At 44.4% G+C, this 26,480-nt stretch overlaps 1 protein-coding gene across 6 annotated transcripts in view; it reads right to left on the reverse strand.

The window, feature by feature from the left end:
- The window catches only part of ARHGEF7 (Rho guanine nucleotide exchange factor 7), a 367,648-nt gene extending 350,736 nt beyond the window's left edge, over positions 1–16,912 (reverse strand). For 3 of the 6 annotated variants that reach the window (XM_029604696.1, XM_029604692.1, XM_029604691.1), the window contains exons 1-2: positions 16,644–16,912; positions 35–118 (exon numbers count right to left, since the gene is read on the reverse strand). In XM_029604696.1, the coding sequence (XP_029460556.1) occupies positions 35–118; positions 16,644–16,808 (249 nt within the window). In that variant the 5' untranslated portion in view covers positions 16,809–16,912. Of the gene's footprint in view, positions 1–34; positions 119–231; positions 314–16,643 lie in introns of those variants that run through there. The other 3 variants (XM_029604689.1, XM_029604690.1, XM_029604694.1) reach the window with 3 other exon arrangements.
- Positions 16,913–26,480: the final 9,568 nt, after the last annotated feature.

Consider the following 26,480-nt stretch of genomic DNA (forward strand, 5'->3'; position numbering starts at 1 on the left):
CGGAAGGAAGGAAGGGAGGGGGCGGGAGACTCACTTCCAGCCGGAGGACGCCGCAGCCCTTCAGGAACTGGCGGATGTTGCCCAGACACTCGCTCTCTCCGCGGGGCTCCGGGAACACCTGTAAGAGCAAGAGAGAGAGAGCGGTCAGAGCCGAGGAGTGCACAGGCCTCAGACTAGGGGGGGAGGGCAGCAGGGCCCCCGGCTCTTCCCGGGGGCGGGACCGGTCCTTACCGAGAGCGGGCAGCGCCGCCGGGAGACTTCGGGGGTTTGTTTTCCTTTTTCTTCCCCTCCCCCCCCCTCATCCCCCTCAAGCCCTCCGGCCAGCAGGAAGTAGATGCCAAGTCCGGAAGTGACGTAGGCAGAGCCCAGCCAGGAAGGACTAGGCCCCCGCTGCTGGAGGCAGAAGGGACCTGGCTCGTCCCTGTCAAATGGTTTACATTTTTCAGATTGATGCATGTGTCTTAAAAAAAAAAACACAAAAACAGTCGTTTCGTATACGTTACTCTACGTAGGGTCGTGCAAACACAAATTGTACAACGTCATTGTTAAAAGTAACATTGTGCCAGTTAAGCAAGCAGTAAGTTAAATGCAAATCCTGCACTGGTATTCTGTTACCATTGCTCATATTCAAAGCACGTTCACAAAAGCTATAGCAACATTTAGGCTTCAGGCCAGATAACGTTACAAGTAAGGTTTAACCATTGATTTTTTTTTATTTTCTATCAATGAATGTTTCTTGCCCGTGCTGGGAATCGTTTCTACAAAAAAAAAATATGCCGTTACTGATACAAGATCTGCCACCCAGCACACACTCCTGATTAGAAATATGAATGAACCTAGACAGGCTAGCATTTTCTCAAAGAAGTGTACTACTCCACGTGAGATGGGATAGGGGCAAGCAACAACTGTGCACTCTGATTTACGATTATTTTCGGTTTGGCAAGACTTCATGCAATATTTACAAACGTTCAATTATTTTACTTCCCGGTGAGGTCATCCGTGTGCAGGGCTTAATTTGGGGGGGGGAGCCTGCAATGCTGTTCTGCCACTTTTCAGACTGGAGGCAGAACAAGCAGAGGTGCTCCACTCCAACCTACCCTCCAGGCAGCCTACAGCGAAGGCGGAAGGGGGCGAGCCTGGAGCAGGCAAAGCAGAAAAACAGCCATTCTACTTCCAAATCCAGCCTACTACTACTTAACATTTCTATAGCCCTGCCCGCTTACTCGATAGGAAAAGGTGGGAGTGGGAGGATGTGTGATCCTGAAGTAGACTGCAAACCAAAGAACAGATACAAGAGTAGAATTAGCACAAATTTAAACTTGTGAGCTGTGGTGCCAATCATTAGTGCCTTGATGGTTGGCACTATTGCTCACAAGTTTTTTACTTGTGTTAATGCATCTCTTACCTGGGTTTTAATTTCTGGTGGGATGCCCAAAAATGGGTTTTCTGCCACCTTTATTTTTCCCACCACTTGAGGGCGTGTATGTGTCTAAGAGAGAGTGTACATGTTTGGGGAGAAAGAGAGTTTACAGACAACTCTGGCCCCCCAACTCTATTTCCTTTTTGGCAGGGCTACAAATTAAGCCCTGCCATGGTATACTTTATTCTTCCATTCAGTATAAGCTCATTGTACAGCATTTTCCTTACATTTGTATTGTGAATGCCTTCTCTCTCCTTACAGTTTGGATGGGTTCTTTGCCCCAGCACTGTCCTTCTGTAATTTGGGGCTTCCAGCTCAGTCATAACCAGGGCTGGGATCTTGCACCATGAGCCTTTACTCACTACTCTGGGATTTTTTCCCCCATTTTATATCCCCCACCCAACTGAATTCAGTCCAGTCACTGTAGTGATAGTCCATGCACCAGGGCTCCTTCCAGACCCCTGCAATCATGGGTGCTAAGTCCAGGCTGGTCCATCCTACCACTTCCCCCCCCCCCCCCCCCCCCCCCCCCCCCCCCCATCCTAGATTTACAGAATGAAAAATAAAATGCTATTATTCAATGGGTTTATGACAACAGGAAATCTAATTAATATTATCACTAGCAAAGAAAATGATTTTCTCTAGTTATTAAAGTATTACATCAAATCTTGAAAACAGAAAATATTTTCAGTTTGACTACAGTAAATATCATGCACCTTGCATACCACCTTTGTCAAAAGCATTTTGCAAGCATAGAATATACTTGTCATTATTACCCGATAACAACTAGGTTCTTGTTTGGTTGTGATCAACTTTTATTGGATTGACATAAGAATTTTCAAAGATGTTGCACATAAACCTTTGAGACCACATCGGTCCCATCTGTATTTCAGAAAATACATGATGATCTCCAAGACCACCATGCAAATTTATCACACAACAAAAAAAGATAAAATCATGTACAAAGTTTAAAGTTTTTCTACTATGGTCATGGTTTCCTCTGCTGGTCTGGCCACAAGTGGAATAGTCAGAAACTAGAAGGTTTTATTTCATCCTTTTTGGTCTCTCTTGAAATCTATATGTCTCTTTGCACAGAAATAAAGGTTAAAAAAAACAATAAAGTGGTACCTTTTGATAGAGCTAATATATTTCTTGATTAGTCTTCAGGAGTCAACACTCCCTCAGTGTTGACTCCTGATGAGCCACAGAATGAGCCACTCCTGATTAATTGAGTGTCAACTCCTGAAAGCTAGTCAATACATGTATTTATTTAATCCAATAAGAAGGTATCACCTTATTTTTGCTTGTTGACCTTTATTTTCATGCACTCAAGTAGACTAACACCATAGTACTTTTTTGTATTTTTGGAATTTATATCTCTCCTATCCAACTCAAACTTGTGTAAAAGGAAAGTAACTACTACCTTTCTGTCCCTAGACATAAGCAGACCATAGTAAAAAAAAAAAAAAAGTTGTGGCGGATAATGGATCCAACTGCTTTGTCTCTATTGCTGAAGGGCAATAAAATAAAACCAGCAATTTGAATAATACTAAGCAAAAAAGTTAAAACTTCTAAGTAAACCATTTCAAAGTACTTACAGTACTGAGAATTGTTGTACAGAGATTTTGCACTAATTATTTGAAATGAGTCATCGATCGCATAGAACCCAATATACTAAGGTGCGCTGCAGTTCGCAAAAATATTAAGGAGTGAAAAATGCCAAATAACTCAAATTTTCACAAATGGAATAATGCATGTTATTTGGCATTTTTTGCACATTATTTAGCTTTTGCAAAACACAATGGAAAATCTTTGTATAATAGGAAATGAGCATCATGCTAAGAACATAAATTGCCATGCTGGGTCAGGCCAAGGGTCCATCAAGACCAGCATCCTGTTTCCAACAGAGGCCAATCCAGGCCACAAGAACCTGGCAAGTACCCAAACACCAAGAAGATCCCTTGCAATTAATAGAAGTGGCTATTCCCTAAGTAAACTTGATTAATGGACTTCTCCTCCAAGAACTTATCCAAACCTTTCTTGAACCCAGCTACACTAATCATATCCTCTGGCAACAAATTCCAGAGCTTTGCTAATGCAAAGCAGCTTGTTAGCTATATTCACCATAGGTGAATGTCATGTGAAACTTTTATATGAAACAACTACACCTCACAGAGGTGTAATTAAGGTGTTTGCCACAAAGGTCCACACAAAATAAACCACAAAATAAAAGGCCACAAATGTGATTTCCAGGACCATCTCAGAGCTAAATGTCATCCCAGGCGGTCAGAAAGACCCCTATGATGAAGCAGCTATGTAGTCAGTCCTCATCCAATGACATGGTTGCACGGGAGCAGCCACATCACTGAATGAGAACCTTCCTGTGCAAACCACGCTGAAACAGACTTCCATCGCTAGCAATGGCATGGCACACTGGCCTAGCCTGGCACCCCAGGTGGATGCTTATCTTACCCATCTCTGACAGCCCTGGTGATTTCCATAATATGAATGGCCCAATATAAAGGAGAAAAATATCTCGTACTACTGGACAATTCCCGCAGTACCTTCTACAGATTACATAACTGGCCCTTAATTTTGATAATCTTCTACCATCGAGCCAGCAGAGGTAGCTCTGTCCTTAGAATCTGATTGCCCTCAGAATATCCCTCCTTTAAGTGCCCTGAACATCGCTTGTTCTCTTGATGTTTTTAGGAACAGCCCCAATAATATGTAGTTCTTCCAAAGAAAATGTTTCAGTTGGACAGTAAACTTATTGCAGATTTTGGGTTTTTTTAAACCATTCCCTACAGAATTATAATATGCCTGCATGCAACATGCAAAGAGCATGTTTACAAATGAAACAACTTCAAAGCATGCAGACATGGGTTGCTGCAGAAGAAGAGAAACTAAAATGGACTGCACAACAATTAGGCAAAACAAGGAAATATATTTCAATAATGTTACCATTGGAATAACCTACACAAGGCAAGGGGAATTCTAAGCTAAGGTTGCCACATCTTTAATTCACCTGTTTGTACCCAGGGATAGCAGCCTACATGCCAGGAGTTCCCAAACCTGTTCTGGGGACTCCGCAGCCAGTTGGGTTCTCAGGATAGCCACAATGACTATGCATGAGACAAATTTGCATACCATGAAGATTCAGCATCTGCAAATGTATCTCCTGCATATCCATTGTGGATATCTTGAAAACCCGACTGGCTGTGGGGTCCCCAGGACCGGTTTGGAAAGCCCTGCTATATGTGAGACAGAGTGAAACCTAAGGAAGAATCAGACAAGTATATTAAGGGCAGTTCATATCCTTGCTTTGGAGTCTGTATGGAGAAATGGTGTGTTTGCATTTGTGGGTATTAGAAGAGGACCGCTGCTGACTGGTAAGCATATAGATAGATGTGGGATAAAATAGCACCTCATTTACAGAAGAGAGTGCTCAGGTGGAACTAGCAAAACTAAAAGAAGATAAGATACTAAGGGAGTTCAGAGAGGTGCTGGCAGGTCTGCTGAAGGACCTGTTCGATAGATCCTTTGAGATGGGAGTGATGCCACAAGACTGGAGAAAGGTGGTGGTGGTCCCGCTTCACAAGAGTAGGGAGCAGAGAGGAGGTTGGAAACTACAGGCTGGTTAGCCTCACCTCGGAGGAGGGAAAATCAATGAAGACTCTGCCGAAGGAAAGGACAGTGAACGATTTACAATCTAGTGAGTTGAAGGATTCAAGGCAACATGGTTTTAACAGAAGAAGATTATGTCAAAAGAATCTGACTGATTTATTTTTTGACTGAGTGACTAGATCGAGAGCGGACACTTGATGTGGTTTACCTGGATTTCAGCAAAGCTTAGGAGGCTCATGAATACAATGAGCAGCCTGGGAGTGGGTCCCAAGGTGATGAAATACATTGGAAACTAGTTGACTGACAGATGACAGTAGGAAGTGCTAAATGGACCTCATTCTGAGAAGAGAAAGGGTGATTAGTGGAGTACCTCAGGGATCAGTTTGGGAGCCAGTTATGTTCAATATCTTTGTGAGCATTATTACAGAGGGGTTAGAAGGAAAAGTCTGTCTTTTTACGGATGACACTTAGATATGTAAGAGAGTGGACAACTCTGAAGGGGCAGCAAGAATGAAAAGTGATTTAAGAAAGCTTAAGAAGTAATTGAAGTCTTGGAGGCTAGGATTCAATGCCAAGAAGCGCAGACTCATACATTTGGGTTAGCGATAGCCAAAGGAATTATACGTGCTTAGAGTGAGAGACTAATATGAATGGACCGAGAGAGAGATATTGGGATACATAAAGAAAACCATAACCAATAGGAAAAAGGTAATAATGCCTCTGTGCAAGTCATTGGTGAGGCCTAACTTGGATTATATGTTCAGTTCTGGAGGCCAAATCGCAAAAAAACCAGAAATAGAATAAAAGCAATCCAGAGAAAGGCAACCTAAGTGGTGCAGGGTCTGCACTGAACTATAAATGAGATGAGCCCTGAAGACCTATATATATATATCCTAGAGGAGAGGACAGATGGGGGATATGTACAGACGTTTGCATACCTAAAACCTTTCCCAATGTCAAAGAACCTGTAAGAATAGGGGTCATGATATGAAACTCTTAAGGGGCTGGACTCAGGAACGTCAGGAAGTACTTTTTCACACTAAAGGTGATAGATGTCTCGAATGCCCTCCCAACAGAGATGGTGAGAAGAAGGGCTTGGCATGGGATAAACACAGAAGATCCCTAGTGGCCAGAGGAAAGAAATGAAGAAGCGGGGTAACTTGTGCTAACGCTTCTGCCATAGGGGCAGAGGTTACAAACCTAAACACCTCGCTGGGCAGACTGGATGGACCGTTTTGATCTTCATCTCCTGTCACTTGCTGTATTACTGTATTAGATGGAAGCAGTTATTTTCTCAACTATATTTCTGAGGGTCACATTTACACAGATTCTAATTCAGTTTAAACTTGTTTTCAAACTTTAATGACATAAGCTAATGCTCATTGTGTTGAAAATCAGTAAAGAACTTAACTCGTCTGCCAGGGAGCTAGAAACAGGCATCAGAATGGGATGGGTCACAGGGGCCGTGGCCTCACCAAATTCGGCCCCTACCTGCAGAATGGCTTCGGGAGTTCTGGGGCCACCTCAGGCAGGCAGCAGCTGTTTGGTGGCAAGAAGAGGAGAGCAGTGGTGCCCTCCACCCCTGCATTCTGGGCCTGACTGCAGCTTTGAATCCCACCATACTCTGTCTGTCCAGCCCTGAGGGGGAAGACACAGCCCGACGGACCACTGCTCCTGATCAGGGTAGGTAGGGAGAGGGAGATCATGGGAGGGGAGAAAGGTAGAGAGAGAAGGGGGTGGAATACAGAGAGAGTAGTATGGGGGCAGAGAAAGAGAGAGAGAGAGGTGGGGGGAAAAGGAAGTGGTAGGGGCAGAGGGAGAGAGAGAGAGAGAGACCAGTGGGAGGCAGAGAGACAGGAGAGGAGATGGAGCTTGGTTAGCTTGGCCTCCCCAACCAAAAAGGTGTTTCGCTGCCCCTGAGAGGTAGTACTTAAAAAAAAATACAGCCAAGCTGCCAATACGTAGGCTATATTCTAGTCATATTGTAGTATGAATTAAACTATAAATATTCTTGGTTTCTAAATGAAAATACCAATAAAATATTAATTGCAGCAAACTTGCCAAAATTTAGATTTCTAATTTCGGTATTCTTTCCCTTACCTGCTAACCACAGTAAGCACCTTATGATTCTAAAATGTTCACAGGAAAAGCCTCTGGAAATGTGTTGGATTTGTTTTTGTTTTCTTTCGTATGCACGGTTACGGTTTTTGGCTTTTCCAGAAGTCTCTTGACGGAAAGGAGGTTTCCCCATCTACCAGTTTATTATTTTATTTAAGATAAGTTTCTTATGTATGCAAATGTACGTATATTCAATTTAAGAAAGGAAAGAAACTTCTTTTGTATTTTTCCCTAAGCATGATCCTCTCAGAGTTTATGACTGCATAAAGAATAACTTGGACACTTAGAGCAGTTCAACGTGATAGGTCCAATGTTTTTTGGTTGTAGTGCTTCTGCATCTCAACCTGCTATTGCCAAGACATGCACATTTCTATAGGTACATGGTTTAGGGAATCCGCCACTAAAAAACTACAGTACTTCATTCATATAGATTCAAATGATCATGGAATAATCATAATGTGATCACGTTTGGGTACTTGCCAGGTTCTTGTGGCCTGGTTTGGCCTCTGTTGGAAACAGGATGCTGGGCTTGATGGACCCTTGGTCTGACCCAGCATGGCAACTTCTCATGTTCTTAAGTTCTTAATGACAACTTATGTCAACCCACAGTGGAGCATGTCAAGTCCAACAGTCCCGGAGCTAGCTGTTTGGGCTGTTCTTAGTGTAATATTAACTGAACACTTTCCACTGGGTAAAGTGAAAACAAAAGAAGAAGTAACAGTTGGTTAATGACTTGTGAGCCTGTACATGTTACACAGGGCGTGATCAAGGGACGATGAGAGAAGGAGGGGAGCTGGAACAAGATTTAGGGTCTTGTGCTGTTTATTGGGTGCAGTGCAAAGGTTTCCAGCAGTACTAGAATGAATAGGAGGGGGAAGGAAGAGAATAAGAAAGGAGGGAAAGGGAACGAAGTGAGAGAAAGAAAAAAACCAAAAAGAAGGTGATGGGGAAGAAAGGGGAAAAATAAAAACGAATAATAATAGCACAAGGGGAACTGAATAACAGCACATAAAGCCTCCAATTTCCTAAGTTTTGGGTTAGGAGGGGAAGTGGCCTATGCTATGTTGATAATGCCTTAAGCAAGTCACCTAATGCCTAGGTCTTTTGTCATCGCCTCTGTGGAAAATTGCTTTGCCCAGCTCTTGCTGAGGATCCTGCACAGACCTCTGAAGATATCTGCTCCTCCCTTCTGCGTCCAGTACTCCTGGACTCGATCCTTTTCAAGGAGTCAAGTCCACTGCCACACTGCGGCGGCTGCTTATGCCTTCCCCTAAGAAAAGCTACGCTGCTGTGCTGGCGAATGCCAGATCTTCAGCAAACCACAGAAAATATCCCGGACGAAACGGAGGAGTCAGCTCCTACGACTCCCACTTCCTCCAGCTCAAGCCTAGATGCAGATGTTCCCCTGACACAATCAGACCTGGGCAATTACTCCTTCAAGAGATCAAGCTCATGAGGATGGCTCCAACTATTGCTACCATGCAAAAAAGATATCCCTGACCTGAAAGAGCAGATTTCAGAGACCCATGTTGCTGAACAAACTGATAGCATGGCTGGCTTTTTCATGAGAATCAAATCCTTGGAAAAGAGTGTTGGGGACCTGAAGGACAAGTGGGAAGATATGGAAAATAGGCACCTATGCTTGAATATTAGGATCCTGGGGGTTCCAGATACCGAGGAGCAGGGGGATATTGTATGTATAGTAGTGGAGATCTGCAACCGAATATTTGGCAGCGATAGCAACCTCTCCATAACGACTGAAAGAGCGCACCAAGTAAGTGCGCAACGAAGGCCCGTATCCTCATATCCATAAGCTCTAATTGCCTGTTTCCATTTTTTGCTGTTGATAAGCGGAAAGTTATAGTGAAAATTGGGGGCAAAGACAACGTGACCTTCAAAGACAGTCAAATTAAAATTTTCCCTAACCTGGCTCAACAGACTCTGTCTAAACAGAAGGAATTTACACTCTGTACACCCTCCCCTTGTAGCTCCGAGAAAGGAACGTAAGCTATAGATGGGGTTTTACCTTTGCATTGTACTTTGCCCATGATGAAAGATGCTATCATTTAACCAGCGGACAAGAACGTATTGATGCTCTTGAAGAACTGAAGGTCGATCGCTTATCCAGTATCTGACTCCCATCTATGGAGAGAGGCACGCAGCATCGGCTCGAGAGAGTTCAGGGAATGGATTGTTCTAATCTATTCTATTGAAAATGGGCCACCATTACAGCCTATTAAAAGAGGATCACTTGTGGTCTTGTGTAAGACCACAAGACAAAAAAGGTTCTGACCTTTTTTGTTTTTGATGCCTCATCCCACTGGATTACCCGTGACTGAAACGGATATGTTCAGATTCCGGTCCCTGAATTTTAAGGGACCGTAGGCCCCACTGAAGTGGATTAAATAGTATACAGAGAGCTGGCGACTTGGAAGCCTTCAATAAGTTTTACGTAGGAGTTCCACTTTAATAGGCGTAAGGAATGTAACTTAACATCAAAGCTTACAGCAAGGGCACTCTTTGCCTCGGGTGGGGGTGGGGAAGAAAGAAGGGAGGTGTGGCAATCCTTATGGCTAGGGGCGTCCCCTTTACAGTAAGAGAGAGACATCTCATCCCAAAGGGCTCCGTCCACAACCAACAGCTCACCGGGTATGTTCCAAACCTTACAAAGCGACGCATTTTAACAAATCAGCGCTTGGGCGCATGAACCACTCTAGTGTTGCTGGGAGAAGAAGACCTCAGAGCTGCACTGATGCCCGCCCCTTTAAAACAATTAACCAGAGAAGGCATACGCTCATTTGTAATCAGTCAAAAACCTCCAACCTAACCACATTTTACTCAGAAAAAAAGAATTGTCCTTTTACTTTATTTGTCCAGATTTTTTTTCTTTTTTTTTTTTTTTTAATCATTAGTAGTAAAAAAAAAAAAACCAAAACTTAGCTTTCGGAAAGCAGCCATTTCTTCTTTTTGCTCCACTGCTTGCATTGCAAAATAACTGCCAAACCACAACTGTGGGTTGGCAGTTTTTTGGATTTTTTTTTTTTTGCAAAACGAGCAGTGAAGCAGAAAGAAGAAAAGGCGAATTTCCGAAAGCTACTTTTTTTTTTTTTTTTAAATTAATAATGATTACAAAAAGAATGATAAGAAAAGAAAAAAAAATATGGTCATATAATGGAAGAAGAAAATGTTTCTCGGAATAAAATGTGGTTGGAGGTTTTTGTGTCTTTTTTTCTTTGCCACTTAAGCTTGGTTTCAATATCTTTAGAACCAGGTGGGGAAAGATCACGATCCTTATTATTTTTATTGTTATTGGAACTGTTTAACATGACCTTTACTTCTTTGAGATGTACTGTGTGGACTTTGTTCTACTCCCTGAAGGAGTGGTTATCTTTTTTTTTTGTGTGTGTGTTACTGCACAACGTTCACAATAAAGATATTAAAAAGAAAAAAAAAAAAAAGGTGGGTGGGGCTTTTAAAAGGTGCCCTTTATGTCATTCGGGTTCTCCTGTTTTTATCTTCTACAGCTGACCTTTCTGACAACTGGCTCGGGATTGTGGAGCGGGAAAACACTATTGGTCTATTTTATTTCCATTAAAGTTTTTTTTTCAGACTGGTGTTTGCCTTTTGCAAAGGGAGGCGGGTCAGATCTTTGCTCCCGAGTGCCCTCATCTGGTTCACTTGGGCCATGAACTACGTAGCAGCTGTCAGCACGCGCTTGTTTTCTTTATCGTTTACCGAGGTGACTCATCCCTCCACTCAGAAAAAAACTACTTCTTGAATTTTGCTTCTAACTGTAACTCTGCTGGGGTTGCCCGTGCTATCACAGGCCCTCGCCAACGGCTTTACGTGAGCAGAACTGTACGTAAAATTTGGACTTGTATTGACAAGCACCGCAGTTGTCGCCGACGGCTGCGATCGGAAGCCCCTCTTGCTTCTGTGGTTGACCTTCGGGGGGGGGTTTATTTTGGTAATCGATAATGTTCCTCCGTGCCCCAAGGGGTAGCGATCATGCTAAAACTGTTGCCTCCGTCGTGAACAACGTTGGATCTACAAACTCCAATCCCTGTATCCAAGTGGACTCAGCTTAGAGGCCGAGTGCTCCTCTTTTTTTTTTTTTTTTTTTTTTACTGTTTCATGTTTTGTGATTATTGATTATCTTTTATTGGCTGTCATAGCAGCCAATAAAAGATGGCTACTGATTGGTGATTGGTTACTGATTGCAATGTGTCTTTTCTGCGCCATTCAAGCTTGGCTTTGAGATCTTTAGGAAATATTATAGTAATCCTTTGATGGCTTACATATCAGGTTTACAACATGAGCGCAATTTTTCATTATAGGTCTATTTAGTATTTTCTTTTGATCGGTACACCATGTGACTTTTTCACACCATTTGTGGTCACTGTGTCCTGTCATTTGTTTTGAACATCTTGTACAGCTCAGCGGGAATAGTCTGCTTTGTAAAAATATGAAGTGAAGTTATCTCTTCAACATTTTGCTGATCTTGTTTAAGGTCATGTATTATTTGAAAACAGAGGGGTATGTTTTATTGTATAGTCTATGTGTAGTCCCTTATGATTTTCATTTTTATTTATACAATTTGGGGTGGATATTCTAAGGTGCGCACGCACTTCCCGGCGCACACACATGGACACGCTTATTTTATAACATCTTACCCCTACCCTAACCTCCCTTCCCCTCTCCTCCCCACCCCCTAAACTCTATCTCCTACCTTTTTGTAATTTTATTTCATTGCTTACTGCTCGTTTATTTTTACTTTTGTTGTCCCTACTGACGCAGATGGATGGCGAAACACGGTCCATGTTGGGAGATTTACTTCTGTTGAATTACATTACATACCTACCGACACTGGCTGACAATAAATACGTTTACTCACGAAGATTTGCTGTTGGACTTGTGCTTTGGGACTTTTCCTAAATATTATACTCACCCATTTCTGGTGGCTTATTTGATTGAGGGTGGGTTTTTGTGATTTTCTACTTTTTTTGTTTTTGTGTTTAACTTTGTACCGTGTAGAAGTTGTGTCAGATTCTGCTCACTGAGAGATTCACTGCAACGTACAATTTGACCAGGGGTGCTTAAACGTTTGCGCCCAACTGTATAACAACAAATGTCAGTTTCCACATTGCCTCTCAATGTATAATGTGAAATGGGATTTTGCTCTATCTGGCACTCAAGAAGGCTGGATATGAGGCAGCTTAGGACAGTCTTTTTTTCAGTGAAGACTACACCCTGCATCATCATTATCACTGTGCTTAATAACTGTTAAAAAGAAATGATTGTGTTTTGAGTGCCACTACCAGAGGGCTCCATAACTCACTATGCTTATTTCTGTAAATGGCCACGGTCTGAAAGGTATAGAAGCACAGCCTCCCAATCCCACCACAGCCGTAAACTTGGCTTACATTATGAATTACGACTGGCCTACTGCCCCTTTGTTTTGACCTGCAACCTCCTCCCTCTGCTCGTGGGAGCTTCCAGCTCAATCAGAACTGGTGTCTACCGAGGATCCAGGGCCAGGAGCCGTCATTCGCAACTAACCTGAGTTTTTGCCCCTAAATTTTTATTTATTTTTTTTTTAACTCCCCTCCCTAAATCCCAGCCATTATAGGAACAATCTCCAGCCAGGGAATCACAGGCCATGGCTCCTTCTGGAATCTGAAATGCATGCAGACAGGGAGTCACCAGTAGATGTTACCAGTGAACAATAGCTGGGACTTCCTCCATCACGTCAGGCTGTGAGAATGGCCTCTGAAACATCCCCATCCCTGCCTGACTCCAGGAGCAGAAGCCATGCTTGGGAGTTAAACCCGGATCTCCCACATGATGGCCACTGAGCCATCAGGCTGGCCCCTTATCTTTTTCTTAAGGACCTAGAATTACAGATAAGAACACAGGAAGTGCCATGCTAGATCAGACTACCGGTCCATCAAGCCCTGTCTCCAACAGTGACCCATCCAGGTCACCTGGTGGTACCTGGGAAAAATCACATTCTGCTGTTCATTTAAGAAGTGGCCATCTGCGTGACTACCTAGCTAATAAGTATTGATGGACCTTTTCATGTGTTTATAACATGAAACAAAATAAATCAGATGTGTTTGTGGGGATCTAATGTGTGTGAATAAGTCATGCCCTCCTTGAAAGAATAACTGGAACTTGAAAATGCTGTCTAAAATTTCTATTTTATAAATATATTGAAAATTGTTTGGCAGCTAACTTGCTCTTTTACATCTGCTTAAAGAAGAGAAAAATTGTAAGGACCTTTTTCAAGACCATTCATGGCAGCTATTTAAAAAATATTCGAACTATATCTTGTGCTACAGTGCAGTTTTTCAAAAGTCTGCAATTACAAGTAGAAATACCCGGCTATCAATTTAAAATATTACTAGTATTGTTTAAAATAATTAAGCCTCTCCCCAAGTCCCCTGAAGCTCTGGGTCCGGGAGTAGCCAGTGTTAGCCAGAAAGTCCCATGCTGTTTTTTCTGACGGGGCCAGGTTTGACATCATAGGTGCTGCAAGATTGTATTCTGTGGGAAATCGACTGTGACACCATTTCAAACACGCCTGCTCCCCAAGGGTTCCAGGGAATTTCAGAGAAGTAACAATTTAAAAAATAATAAACTGAATTTTTAGTTGGCGGAGCTTAGTGCTGCTTGCTGTATCATATACATTGGATGTTAGTCATTAGGTGGTTAGACATAGGTATCCTCAAGTTTATTGCAATTTGGATCCCCTGAACATGCTGTAACTTCTTAAGCACCCCAGTCTGGATGCTTTTGATATCGTGAATGAATGTAGCTAAGCTCCCAGGTCCGGCAATATTAACAGAGGTAGCTGTGAAACAGTTGAATAAGGAAGGCTGGACGGTTTTGGCATTCCTGACTTGGCCGACAGGATACTGTTTCACTCTGAACTGTTTCTAGTCTTAATTTACTGGAAATTCAACTGCACAAAAAAATAAAATTGATGATGACCTTAAATTTTAAAAAAAACCTCCACATTATATCCAGCGGAATAGGGAGCTCCTTGGTAAGGAGGATAAAATTCCGCCCTGGGGCTCAGCCCTGTGACCTCAGAAAGGACAAGGATCTCTCGTGGCTTACAAGGCCGCCCGTGCCAACGGCGCACCGCCCGTGAAACTATTGCTCTCTTACTGATGCATTTCCATCTGTGATTCTCCTTATATTGTTCAGGAATGCGGCTTCCCAATCCGCAGACTGGCAAGCCCCTGCCAGAACACTTGACACGCTAAGAGGGCAAATAGCGTACGTGTAATACCGAACTACAAAACGCTGCTCACCGGCCTGCTTTAAAAATTAGTATGCAGAGCTGGGATTGTTTCAGTAAATACAGACTAATTGATTTCTGTGTGCAAATACTTCACCCACTGTTTTTTAGCCTCTTAGTTACATGTGATCACTTGAAGTTCGCAAAAATAGCATTTTAACATTCACTCTGTTCCATAGTTCATTACACCATTCCCTCCATCCTTTCCGAACATTGCTTTTAGTTTGATCTATAAGAAAATGTGCTCATTTTCTTACAGTTTTTTGAAATAACCTAAGTATTATTCAGTACTATTCTGTACATTGCTAAAAATGCATGTCCCTATCCTGTGGCCATGAAAACTGATGTGCAAGCTTATATTTACATTTTCTTGTATACAGACAAAGGTTAAGAAACAAAACAAATTGGAGTGTGCTATAAGCATCGCATGAAGGCACGTTTCCTTTTCCTCGGGCCCAAGTGAAAGTCAGAGGATGGGGGGGTTGTAGAGGATTGGGGGTAATTTTGCACGGAGTAGAACCAAAATTAAAATGCCCCCAACAACTTTTCCTACCCATCCCCCCCTGTGCCGAATTTTGGCAGCAACCATTCAGCGGTTTCCGATTCCCACCACATAGATGGACCCTCGACAACAGGTGCTCCGGGTCCAGTAAAATGGACCTAAAAAAAACACCTTTTTAATTAGACTAATTTAGTACATTTCTTGGTTAGCTGTAGGGAGTTAACGTGCCCTTTCTCAAGTCCAAACAGAATGATCAGGCCAGAGCAAGCGATGGCGTTTTGCCGGAAAGTGCAAGTGATTCATAAAACACATTACAATGTTAGTGTGAAGGGAAGGGGGGTGAGGAAGAGCTGAGTGTTAGAATGATAAGAGGGTGACAGAAAGGCAGCAGCATTATTTCCAGAGAGAAGGCGTAAAAACCCAAGACTCTGTTAAGTCCTTTTGTGGCAGTTCTGCAGTATTGGATCATTATAACTTCAAATGTCTTATGTTCCTTATAGAAATTCAGAACAATTTATTTGGACCTGAGGAAGGGAATGGTAACTTAGCAAAGCAAGTGAAGAAATGTATTGTTACTCCAATAAAAAAATATCACCTTGTATTTTTTTTTTTAATGAACCTTTATTTCTTGCATTCAAATAGACCAACAGAGGAAAGAAAAGCATTACCAAAAAAAAAATCCTGGGTAGTGTTTTGTCAGATAAATAAATTGTGGACTCCTTACAGATCCCCAACTTCCTTAAGTGACACAACAGGCAGAGAAAAATATTTAAATGGCAAATTATTTGTGTTCACGGCGCTTCCTTCTGACGTAGCACGAAGCTCCATTGCATGGCTTATGTAAGCTAAAAAAAAAAAAAAAAAATCTACCAATCTTTAAAACAGTTTAAAAAAAAAAAAAATTGCAATTTGTGATTAGGCCAGGAGAATTCGGGACAGGAGAGGAAGCCCTCGGTTTGGCGGTCCTGGGAGATCCTGCAGGGCGCACTGCCTCTTTAAAAGCGCCTGACAATGGCGCCTCTGCCACTGCTGTATCGTTTCGCTGGGGCCGGGCCCCCCCCGTAACAGATCGTATTCACGATCGCAGGCCCGCACTTTGCGGCCACGGTGCGCCGGGGGGCTTTCCGGCGGCCTTTACACAAAGAGAGATCTGCGTACGTCCCGAGTCCGATCGCTCCACCGCCGGCGTAAACGCGAGCGCAGAATGGCTCCGAGGGTTTTAACCCATGTGCGTGGCTGCTGCCTCCGGCTCTGTTGTTGTTGTTGTTGCGCTACAGCACTTGTAGATGGGGGTTTCCTTTCTCCCCCCACCTCCAGAAAGGATTTGTTGGGTTTTTTTTTTTTTTGGGGGGGGGGTGTGAAAAGGAGACTGCTCTCTGTTTTAGTTAGCGCGACGCCTTTTAAAAATGACAATCGCAAGACTGTATTTTGGATCTCTTGGAGGAATGTTTTGAGATCCTGCATTTTAGGGTGTGTGAATGTGCTTTTGACATGACAGAACATGGGGGGGGGAGGCAGTGACCTCTAGGAAAACCTGTGGTGAGGAGGTGGTGGTGGTAGGGGGAGGTGGAGATCTAGGCGACTACAGTGCGCTTTCCTGTGATTATTTTCAGAGTGGGGGGGGGGGAGGGGAGGGAGATCGGGAATGGACGACGACGACAGGCACTTACTTTCTCTATGGAACCAGGAAGCAGGCGGTCCAGTAGCCGGCAGAGGACCACCCCGTCCCGCAGGGACGACTGCAGAAAGCCCTCCGGGTCCGAGACGGTTTTCTTGGGCGACTCCAGCACCCCCAGCGTGATCAGCCACGTAACGGTCTGCTCCGCCGAAGTCATGGCCGCGCCGGGCCGGCGAGCGCAGCCGGGGAGAAAGGGTCGAGCGGACGGGCGGCGATCGCTGGTGGAAATCGTGGTGGCGCCCCCCCCCCCACCACCCCTCCTCCTCCTCCTCCTCCTCCTCCCCTCTCACTGTGCTTTCGCATGGGAGCCCTGGCTGCGGCTGATCCCTCCTTCCCCCATGGACATGCAGATGATGACGATTTTGCTTTTTCGAAATCCAGTAGGTCTAGTTTCTGCCTCTCTCTCTCTTTCTCGTGTGCCTTTGGCTGGCTGTCAAGTGCCTTTTTTTTTATTATATACACAACCTGCAGTGCTTCCCAGCCCTCATCTGCCGGCGAATGACATCATTGGTATTGAAATAAAAAAAAAGAGAAAGAGAGAGAGAGACAGAAAAAAACGCTGCATGCATTCACAGCGGCCCGAAAAGAACTTTGCATACCATCCAGCTCTCTATTAGCGTTTTTTATTCGTTAATATCATTTCCTAGAAGGATAACGCCCCTGAAATTGCTACATATGTAGCCTGTGCGCCCCAGTTGGTGCAGTCATTTTTACAGGCCGCCTGGAGACAGCGTATTTGGAGAAGAAATACTCCACACCAATGGAGAGGCATTTAAAATAATATTTATGCAGAGATTGTCGAAATACAGATAGAGATTGCTGACTGAACGTCATTTTATATCTCTCTGGGTGCATGTATTTGGAGATATAGATACTCATTGCCTTTATAGAAACTATAAAGGGTTATTTATTTAAAAAAAAAACACAAAAAGTGGCTTTATTTTAATCATAAGGCCATATTAGTGTGATTCCTTGCAGTTGCTAATCATCATACAGAAGGGTAATATTTTATTTTTGTCAATCATGTGAGTCAAAAATGCGCAGAGTATGCAAGCTTAGAAACTGGCAAATACGTGATTATAGTGTATTTTGTCCTTGTAAACGTGGATGGCAACCTAACAGTGAACCACCAGGAAGCTGGTGAATCAGGTGCCCTCTTGTGGAAGAAGGGATTGTGTCACGCTTCTAAAAGGAGTAGGAGAGCAACAAAGTGCTTGATGCAGATTTTTTCCATTTTTCTATTGTTGTCAGGCCTGGATTTCCCAATAGGCACACTAAGCCTGTGCCTAGGGTGGCAAAAATCTGGGGGCTGGAGGGAGCAGGCCCACCTAAGATTTGCTACCTCCCAGCTGTGCTGAATCTCACTCCTTGGAGAACAGCCTTCTGCTTCCTTCTGTTGCTCCTCCCCTGCCTGCCCAGTGCAGAGGGGAGGGGGTGAGGCTGGAAGGGACAGAGCAAAGAGAACCTGCTGTTAGTTCCCATCCCATCCCCTCCCCTCCCCAGAGCAGACACACCTGACGCATGTAAGAGATCCCTGTGTTTTCCATAGGGGGCCCAAAACTTTGGAACTCTTTACCTTGAAATACTACGTTTGATAACAGACAGAAAGAGATTTAAATGTGAACTAAAAGCATGGCTATTCAAAAATGCATGCCACCTAACTTAAAAACATCAGAATGTAGTGAATCTGGGGAAACTTTTGGGGAAGGGGGAGACTTTTCCCGAAAGGATGGGCTCCACCTTAACCAGAGTGGAACCAAGCTGCTGGCACTAACTTTCCAAAAGGAGATAGAGCAGCTCTTAAACTAGAACAAGGGGGAAAGCCAACAGTCACTCAGCAGTGCATGGTTCGGAGGAATGTATCCTTGAAGGATACTAATGAAACAGGAGAGTTAGGGCATCCCAACAGAGAGGTTCCAATAAAAGCAAACATAGTCCATGCGCCTATATGTAAAAAATCACCGAAGCTAATGATTTACGAATTATCCCTACCAACTGAAAAGCAGGTTGTTAATACAAACAAAAAACACTCTTTGAAATGTCTGTATGCCAATGCCAGAAGTCTAAGAAGTAAGATGGGAGAGTTAGAGTGTATAGCAGCAAATGATGAGATTGACATAATTGGCATCACAGAGACTTAAGGGAAGGAGGATAACCAATGGGACAGTGCTATATCAGGGTACAAATTATATCACAATGATAGGGAGGATCAACTCGGTGGGGTTGTGGCACTTTATGTCTGGGACGGTATAGAGTCCAACAGGATAAAGATCATACAAGAGACTAAATGCTCAGTAGAATCTTTATGGGTAGAAATCCGATGTGTGTTGGGTAAGAGTATAGTGATGGGAGTATACTACCGTCCACCTGGACAAAATGATCAGACAGATGATGAAATGCTAAGAGAAATCAGGGAAGCTAACCAATTTGGCAGTGCAATAACAATGGGAGATTTCAATGGGAAGAATTGCTCACGGTTATTGCTACTGTATTGAAAAATCGTCCTCCACCACAACGTATACCCACATCCTTCATTATTGAATTATTACATTTAGCACTAAGTCAAAATTACTTCATGTTTCAAGATAAATTCTACCTACAAGTATGTGGAACAGCAATGGGAGCCGCAATGGCGCCAGATGTGGCTAATTTGTTTGTTACAGCCTTTGAGAAACAATACATTCAACAGAATCAGTGGTCATCATATCTAAAACATTGGAAAAGGTATATTGATGATATTTTCATTGTGTGGGAAGGATCTCAGTCATTACTGTTGGAATTTCATGCCTGGTTGAATAATTTGAATTCATGTCTCAAATTCACCATGAACTTTCACCAGCAACAAGTAGCATACTTGGACATCCTTATCACCAGACACCAAGATTCAGTTATTACAACTCTCTACCGCAAGCCTAATGACCGCAACAATCTGTTGCGTTTTGATAGCTTTCATCCCAGTACCTTTAAATTCAATCTCCCTGTAGGTCAATTTATGCATATACGGCACCTGTGCACTGATCAATTTGAATTCAAACAACAGGATCAACAGCTGGCAGAACGATTATTACAGCAAGGATACCCAGTGTTGTGTGTCAAAAAGGCATATCGAAGAGCTCTCTACTCCAACAGAGATTTTTTTATTTAAAAAAAAAAATCCTGAGGCTTCGAACCCACAGATGCTGCTCATGAGACACACACTGGCGTCTCCAATCATCAGTAAAGCCATCAGAAGACACTGGTCAATCCTCCAGGATATTCACCCTTTGTTCAAAGAACCTGTCCGTATAGCATATTCAAGAGGTAGGAACATCAAGGACCAAGTGGTCCACTCCAGCTTTTATAACCCACCAGCAATGACAGCAGATGTCATTAGCTGTACCAATTGCTCTTACTGTGCCTTAAAAATCTTCACAGACCACGATACATACGCCATCAGGCCGCATCATAGCATTACCTCGTGCCACCTGCAAAACCTCTTTTGTTGTTTATGCAATCTTCTGTCCATGCCCACTTATTTATGTGGGCATGACCAAGCGTCCTATACGCACTAGACTAACCGAACACAAATGCTGTTTAAAAACAGGTAGAACCGAGGATCCTCTTGTGGCTCATTTTACACAATGCCATCATACTTTTTCTGAGATTAAATGGACTATTTTTGGAAATAGTTGTGGCACATTGGAGACGTGGAGATAGGATTAAACGCCTCCGTCAATGTGAACAACGTTGGATTCGCCAATTGAAAACAGTGAGCCCTCACGGGCTTAACAGGGAGATTGAGTGGATTCACTTCATGTGAATACCGCTCGACAGTCAAATCAAACACACAGGTGTAATATGGCAGATCACATATAACCAGTAGTGCTCTTGCGGTAACCTTGCTCAGACGCCGACAAGAGGAAAAGGTGGCAAGGTTTGGGGAGTCTGTGTTTCTTGAATCATAACCCAGGGATGTGCGTTTCATTTTTAAAGATGGTAAAAATGTCAAGTTGTGATACGTTTGCATTCGCCCTCTTTAGAATGAAACTGAACAGTGGTGTGGATACGATGACTTTAACTTCTCATTGGATAGTACAGGAGAATCACGTTTGTTGCAGTCCCTGAAGCAGCTTTGTGAAACGTACGTCGGACTGGACCTTTGAACAATTGGATCTCTGAAGCGTGGTAGCGCTGTAACTGATTAAATTTTTGAAGCGTGGTAGCGCCACCAAAAAGCACTGGACCTCCGAAGCGTGGCAGCGCTGTCAACCAAATAAGGGAAGTACCGTTCCACATTAATTTTAGAAAAAAGTATAAAAAAGAAAAAAAGTACACTCTGTTATGATCCGCTGCCGCGGGCCCCCCCGCGAGCAGGTAATCACCCCACGTTGCTGCCTTTCTTCAGCCGACGCGGCAGGACGCCACCGTCGGCCTGCCTTCGTGGCCGGAGCTGCGGACTGTGTTCGCCCATGCGGCCCGGAGGCCGCCCTGGATATCCTTGCCTGCCGCGGCAGGAGCCGCGGACTTTCGCCTGTTCCTCTTCGCGGCCTGGAGCCGCCCCGTGTCAGTCTTCGCAGCAGGGAGCCGCGACGCCATCATGGGGGTCCTCGTGGGACAGCCTGGAGGCTGCCCCGAAGCCTGCCTGCCTGTTTCCTGCTTCTCTCTGGGCTACTTCGGAGCAGCTTCCTGCTTCTCCTTAGGCGCCGGCGTGTGCCTTTCTGCCAGACTTAAAGGGCCAGGCACAGGAAGTGTGCTGGTCCCACCTAGGGAGTGGACTTCCTGCTTCAGCCCTATAAGAGGGCTACTCCATCAGTCTGTCTTCGCCTTGCATTGGAGTGACATCCTTCTGGAGGCTCCTGCCTGCCAGAGCTCCGTCAGGTCTTCTCGACTTCTCCATGGAGTTCCTGTTGTCACGCCATATAAAGTCTTGTCTTCGTTGCCTAAGGTTCCTGTCCAGATGTCCCATCTAGTCTTCGTTCCATGTCTTCTGTCTTGATGTGCCTGAGGTCCCTGTCCAGATGTCCCATCCAGATTTCCTGATGTTCAGGTCCTGATCTTCCAAGCCTAGATGTCCTGCCATGATCTTCTACGTCCTGATGTCCCTGCCTACCCGGATGTTCTTCCCTGTGTCTTCGTATGGGCTCCTAGCCTTCTGACCTGCTGTGCCTTGGAGTGGCCAACAGGAGGGATTTGTCCCTGTGCTTTGGAGCTTCTGTTCCTGCCAGCCGTCAGAGCTTCGGATGTCATCAGTCCTGACATCGGAGTTCCTCCTCGCCTGGATGTTCCCTGCGCATGTCCTGCTCTACTCATGGTCTGTGACCAGCCTTCGGGCTGTGTAGGGCGCGCAGAGGGACAGGGTGGTCCACGACTCAGTCCACGGGTGGGCGGAGTAGGGCGCCCTGAGAGACTGTGCAATTGTTCTTCAGCCCAAGTGTCTTCGTCCATGATGCGGTTGCATCAACCCAAGCATCTTTGTCTTCTGTGATGCAGTTGCATCAGCCCAAGTGTCTTCGTCTTCTGTGATGCCGTTGCTTCAGCCCTAGTGTCTCCTCTGGGATGCCGTTGCATCCGAACCAATGTCTGTCTTCGTGTCAAGGCCTCTGACTGCCCTCTACCTCAGGCCAGGCCTGCTGCTCCATGCTGTTCCTCCAGCAGGTCCGAAAGGGCTCGGAATGGTCAGAGGACCATTCATATCCCAACAACTCCTTGTTGTTGGCCTTGGGAGCTTGCAGGCCTGGTGGAGGGTAGCCCGCCAGCTATGTGGAACTCACCGTCAACCCTCGGGTTGGCCCTGGGTGCGCCTGGGGTCGGACTGCCCAAGGGCACACTAAACCCATCCCGTAACAGTATGCAAGGCCTCGAGGTTGGCCATAACACACTCATTAATAAAACGTTATCTTTTTGAAAGACTTGGACCGATGATTAAATATGACCCGTAATGGTTAATACAGAAGCTTACTTGCTTATATACCGTGGGTGTTATGATGGTCCCACACATAAATTAATCTATATGAAATATAGCACATAGAAAAAAAAATATTCTGCTTTTAACGTATTGATGTGAGATTTCAATTACCCCAATATTGACTGGGTAAACATAACATCAGGACTTGCTAGAGACATAAAGCTCCTGGATGTAATAAATGATTGCTTCAAGGAGCAATTGGTTCAGGGACAAACAAGAGAGGGAGCTATTTTAGATCTAATTCTCAGTGGAGCACAGGATTTGGTGAGAGAGATAATGGTGGTGGGGCCACTTGGCAATAGTGATCATAACATAATCAAATTTAAACTAATAACTGGAAGGGGGACAATAAGTAAATCTGCAGCTCTAGCACTAAACTTTCAAAAGGGAAAATTTGGTAAAATGAGGAAAATAGAGAAAAATTGAAAAGTGTAGCTGCAAAGGTTAAAAGTGTTCAACAGGCATGGACATTGTTTAAAAATACAGTCCTAGAGGCACAGTCCATATGTATTCCACGCATTAAGAAAGGTGTCCAAGCTTCATATTTGAGTTCTTCCAGAATGCTGGGATGAATACCATCTGGTCCTGGTGATTTATTACTCTTTATTTTCTCCATTTGATCTATTACATCTTCCAATTTCACAGTGATTTACTTTAGTTGTTCAGAATCATCACCATCAAAGAATAATTCTGGTGTGGGAATATCACCAACATCATCCTCAGTAAAGACCAAGTCAAAGAATTAATTAGGTTTTCTGCTATTTCCTTGTCCTCCCCTTTTATTCCTAGGTCATGTAGAGGTCCAGCTGACTCTCTCTCAGGCTTTTTCCTATGAATATACTTTAAATAGTTTTCGTTATTAGGTTTTACCTCTATGGCAAGCTTCTTTTCAAATTCTTTCTTGCCTGTCTTATTACTCTTTTATTACTCTACTATATCTAACTTGCCACTGCTTATGCTCTTCCCTTTTTTCCTTATTTGGTTCTGCTTTACATTTTTGAAAGATACCCTTTGGGCTTTATCTGTCTTTCATTTTACCCTTAAACCATGCTCGCAGTCATTCATTCTTTCTTCAGCCTTTAATATGTGGAAATACAAATCTAGGCAATTTGGCACCTATAGCCAAGCAAAAACATGCACCCTCACACTGTACACAACATATATATAACCAGTGCTTTTTTTCTGGAAAAAAAAAAGGGGTATTCCGCTGGGTCCTCCTTGGGGCTGAGATGGGAAGGGGCAACTAACTAGGGACTCACTCCCTGCGATGTGCCAAAGAATCTATAAAATGACAGTACTACAAATATTACACTTGACCCTAGAATACTAGTATGCCTCCTGCTGAGAAAACAGATAATGCCAGACTTCTAGAAATTACTACACACTAGCACAGGGATAGCCAACTCTGGTCCTCAAGAGCCAGAAATAGGCATGATTTTCAGGATATCCACAATGAATATGCATGAATAGGTTTGCATATAACTGAGGCAGTGCATGAACATCTCATGCATATTCATTGTGGATATCCTGACAGCCAGACTTATTTGTGGCTCTTGAAGCCTGGCGTTGGCTACCCCTGCACTAGCAGAATATCTCATCTTAGTTACACAGACATAACATTGATAGACTTTCTGCTACAACCCAGCCTTTATGCCTGGGCAGCAGTCAAAATCATTTAGGAGGTGGGAATCTGAACACCGTTGTAGGCCGAGTCAATTTTATGTTCATAACCAGCTTCTAACTTTTGAGGAGCTGTATGAGAAGTATCATCTTCAATCTAGTGACCACTTCAGTTATATCCATATTAAGTTCTTTATTAAGGGAGAGCTGTTAAATTAAATCTATTGAGAAATAAGATGTTTTGAAGTATTGTGAATTTTCAAAAGTTGCATATGTAAAAATCACCATAAACATGTGTAAATAGCATATACTCGCTCATTTGCTATTTTAGAAGCCTAAAACATAGTAACATCGGGTGAGTAAATCTGCGCCTGTATAAAAGGGGTCGTCCAGGAGCATTCCAACATTCATGCACGTAAGTTGCTATTTTATAAGAGATTTCCGCGTGCAGGTTTGGCAACTTACTCCCATGTATTTATACCTGCTTTTTATCTGGAGTAAGTGATTATAAATGTGTTAAAAGTAAAATACAGACTACGTGGGGTGTCTGGATAAAATGGGGGGGGGGGGGGGGAGTTGAGGCTGAGGAGCCAGGAGGGTCTTGATGTTGTGGTTGAGGACTCCAGCCAGGCTGGTGAACCCCCATGGGAACAGTCCAGGGCAAAACAGAACTGAGCTAGGCAATCTTCAGCCACATCCTCCGCAGGTTAAACCCTTGAGTTCCAGTAGCCGGCAGGACTTAACACAGGCTGGTGCTGAGAGTAGTACTGAACTGAAACCTGGACTGAACTGGAAATAGCGCTGGTGAAGCCGAGAAGGAATGGAGGTGCAGGCTGCAGGACTGGAAGCTGAGACCAGGCAGGGCTGGAGACTGAGGCTGGGCAGGAAGCAGGACTGGTAGCTGCAACAAGATTGAGGTTAAGACAATGGCTAGGTACCAGGCCCTGAGCATAACCAGAGGCAGGGATAAATAGGCTGGGCTCTGCTGAGTCATGAGGTCATGGAAACTATGACTGGAAAGAGAGGAGCAGCTCCACGAGGACCTCTGGGGATTGTGAGGCCACATACCAGGCAGAAGCACAAGAATACACCCCCTCTTAAGCACCTTTCCCCATGGGTCCCACTTGATTTAAGGATTCAAGTCTTTGAGAGGAATGACTTCATTGGGCCGCTCCTGGGGTAGTAGGACTGAGCTGGAACTAGGCCCCTCCTAGGGCTGTAGAAAACCAGACCCCTCTGGCGGCTGCAGGGAACCAGAGCTCACCTGGGGTAGCTGGGAAATGAACCCCTCCGGGGCTGGAATATTTAGGGCAGGACCTGAGACAAATATAGAAACCGGAGCAGGGTTAGAGTTCACGTCAAAGGTTAAGGGCAAGGTCTGAGTGCTGAGTGCTTACATAAGAGGAAAACAGAAAATCTGAGGTGGAGTGTAACACAGAATTTGATCTTGGGATAAAGTCTATTTCTTACAGGCCGATACAGAACGGTGCGCTCAGCCGAGCACACTGTTTAGCCCCGTTTCGCCGCACATTTATGACGCACTATTATTACCCCTTATGCTATAAGGGGTAGTAATAGTGCGTAGAAAACGCGCAGCCAACCCCCCCTCCCCCTCCCCGAAACTAATATCGCTTATCACATGCAAATGTATGTTGATGAGCCTATTAGGTAGTCACCCGCAATACAGAAAGTAAAATGTGCGGCCAAGCAGCACATTTTACACACAGAAATTAACGCCTGTCAAAGGCAGGCGTGTTATGATTCTGAAGGTGGACCCTTGGTCCGAGGTAGAGTTGGCGCTGCCTGAGACCCTCTTAGATCCCTACCGTCGGAAGACGAGGCTGTACTGAAGCGAGGTCCGGTTGGAATTTCACCAGAACCAGCCCCGTTCCCCCCGGGTTGAGCCCTTGAGTACATGGGGCCGGCCGGACTTAGGTGGACCTCCATAAAGGCAAGAGAAAAGTCATTATACAGTCCAAGGTCAAAAGCCTGAGAGAGATCAGAGGCCGGTCCAGAGTTCGGTGCCAGGAGAATGGTCGGAATCCGGTCCAGGGGGTCGAAGCCAGACCCGCAGCCCGGCCCCCTTACCTCTTTCAGACTAATCCAGTGCCTGGTTCCTCATCCCTAGCAGCGGTGGGCCGCCAGCTCCGTCCTCAGGCTGCCCCCGGTGCCTCAGTCTCAGTTGCAGATCCCTGTGCTCCGCGTCTGGTCTCTCCGCATGGCCGGCGGAGAGACGCCGCCGCCCAGAGCCGCGTGAGCATCTTC

Source organism: Rhinatrema bivittatum, chromosome 5 (assembly GCF_901001135.1).
Source record: "Rhinatrema bivittatum chromosome 5, aRhiBiv1.1, whole genome shotgun sequence".
Taxonomy (NCBI): Eukaryota; Metazoa; Chordata; class Amphibia; order Gymnophiona; family Rhinatrematidae; genus Rhinatrema; species Rhinatrema bivittatum.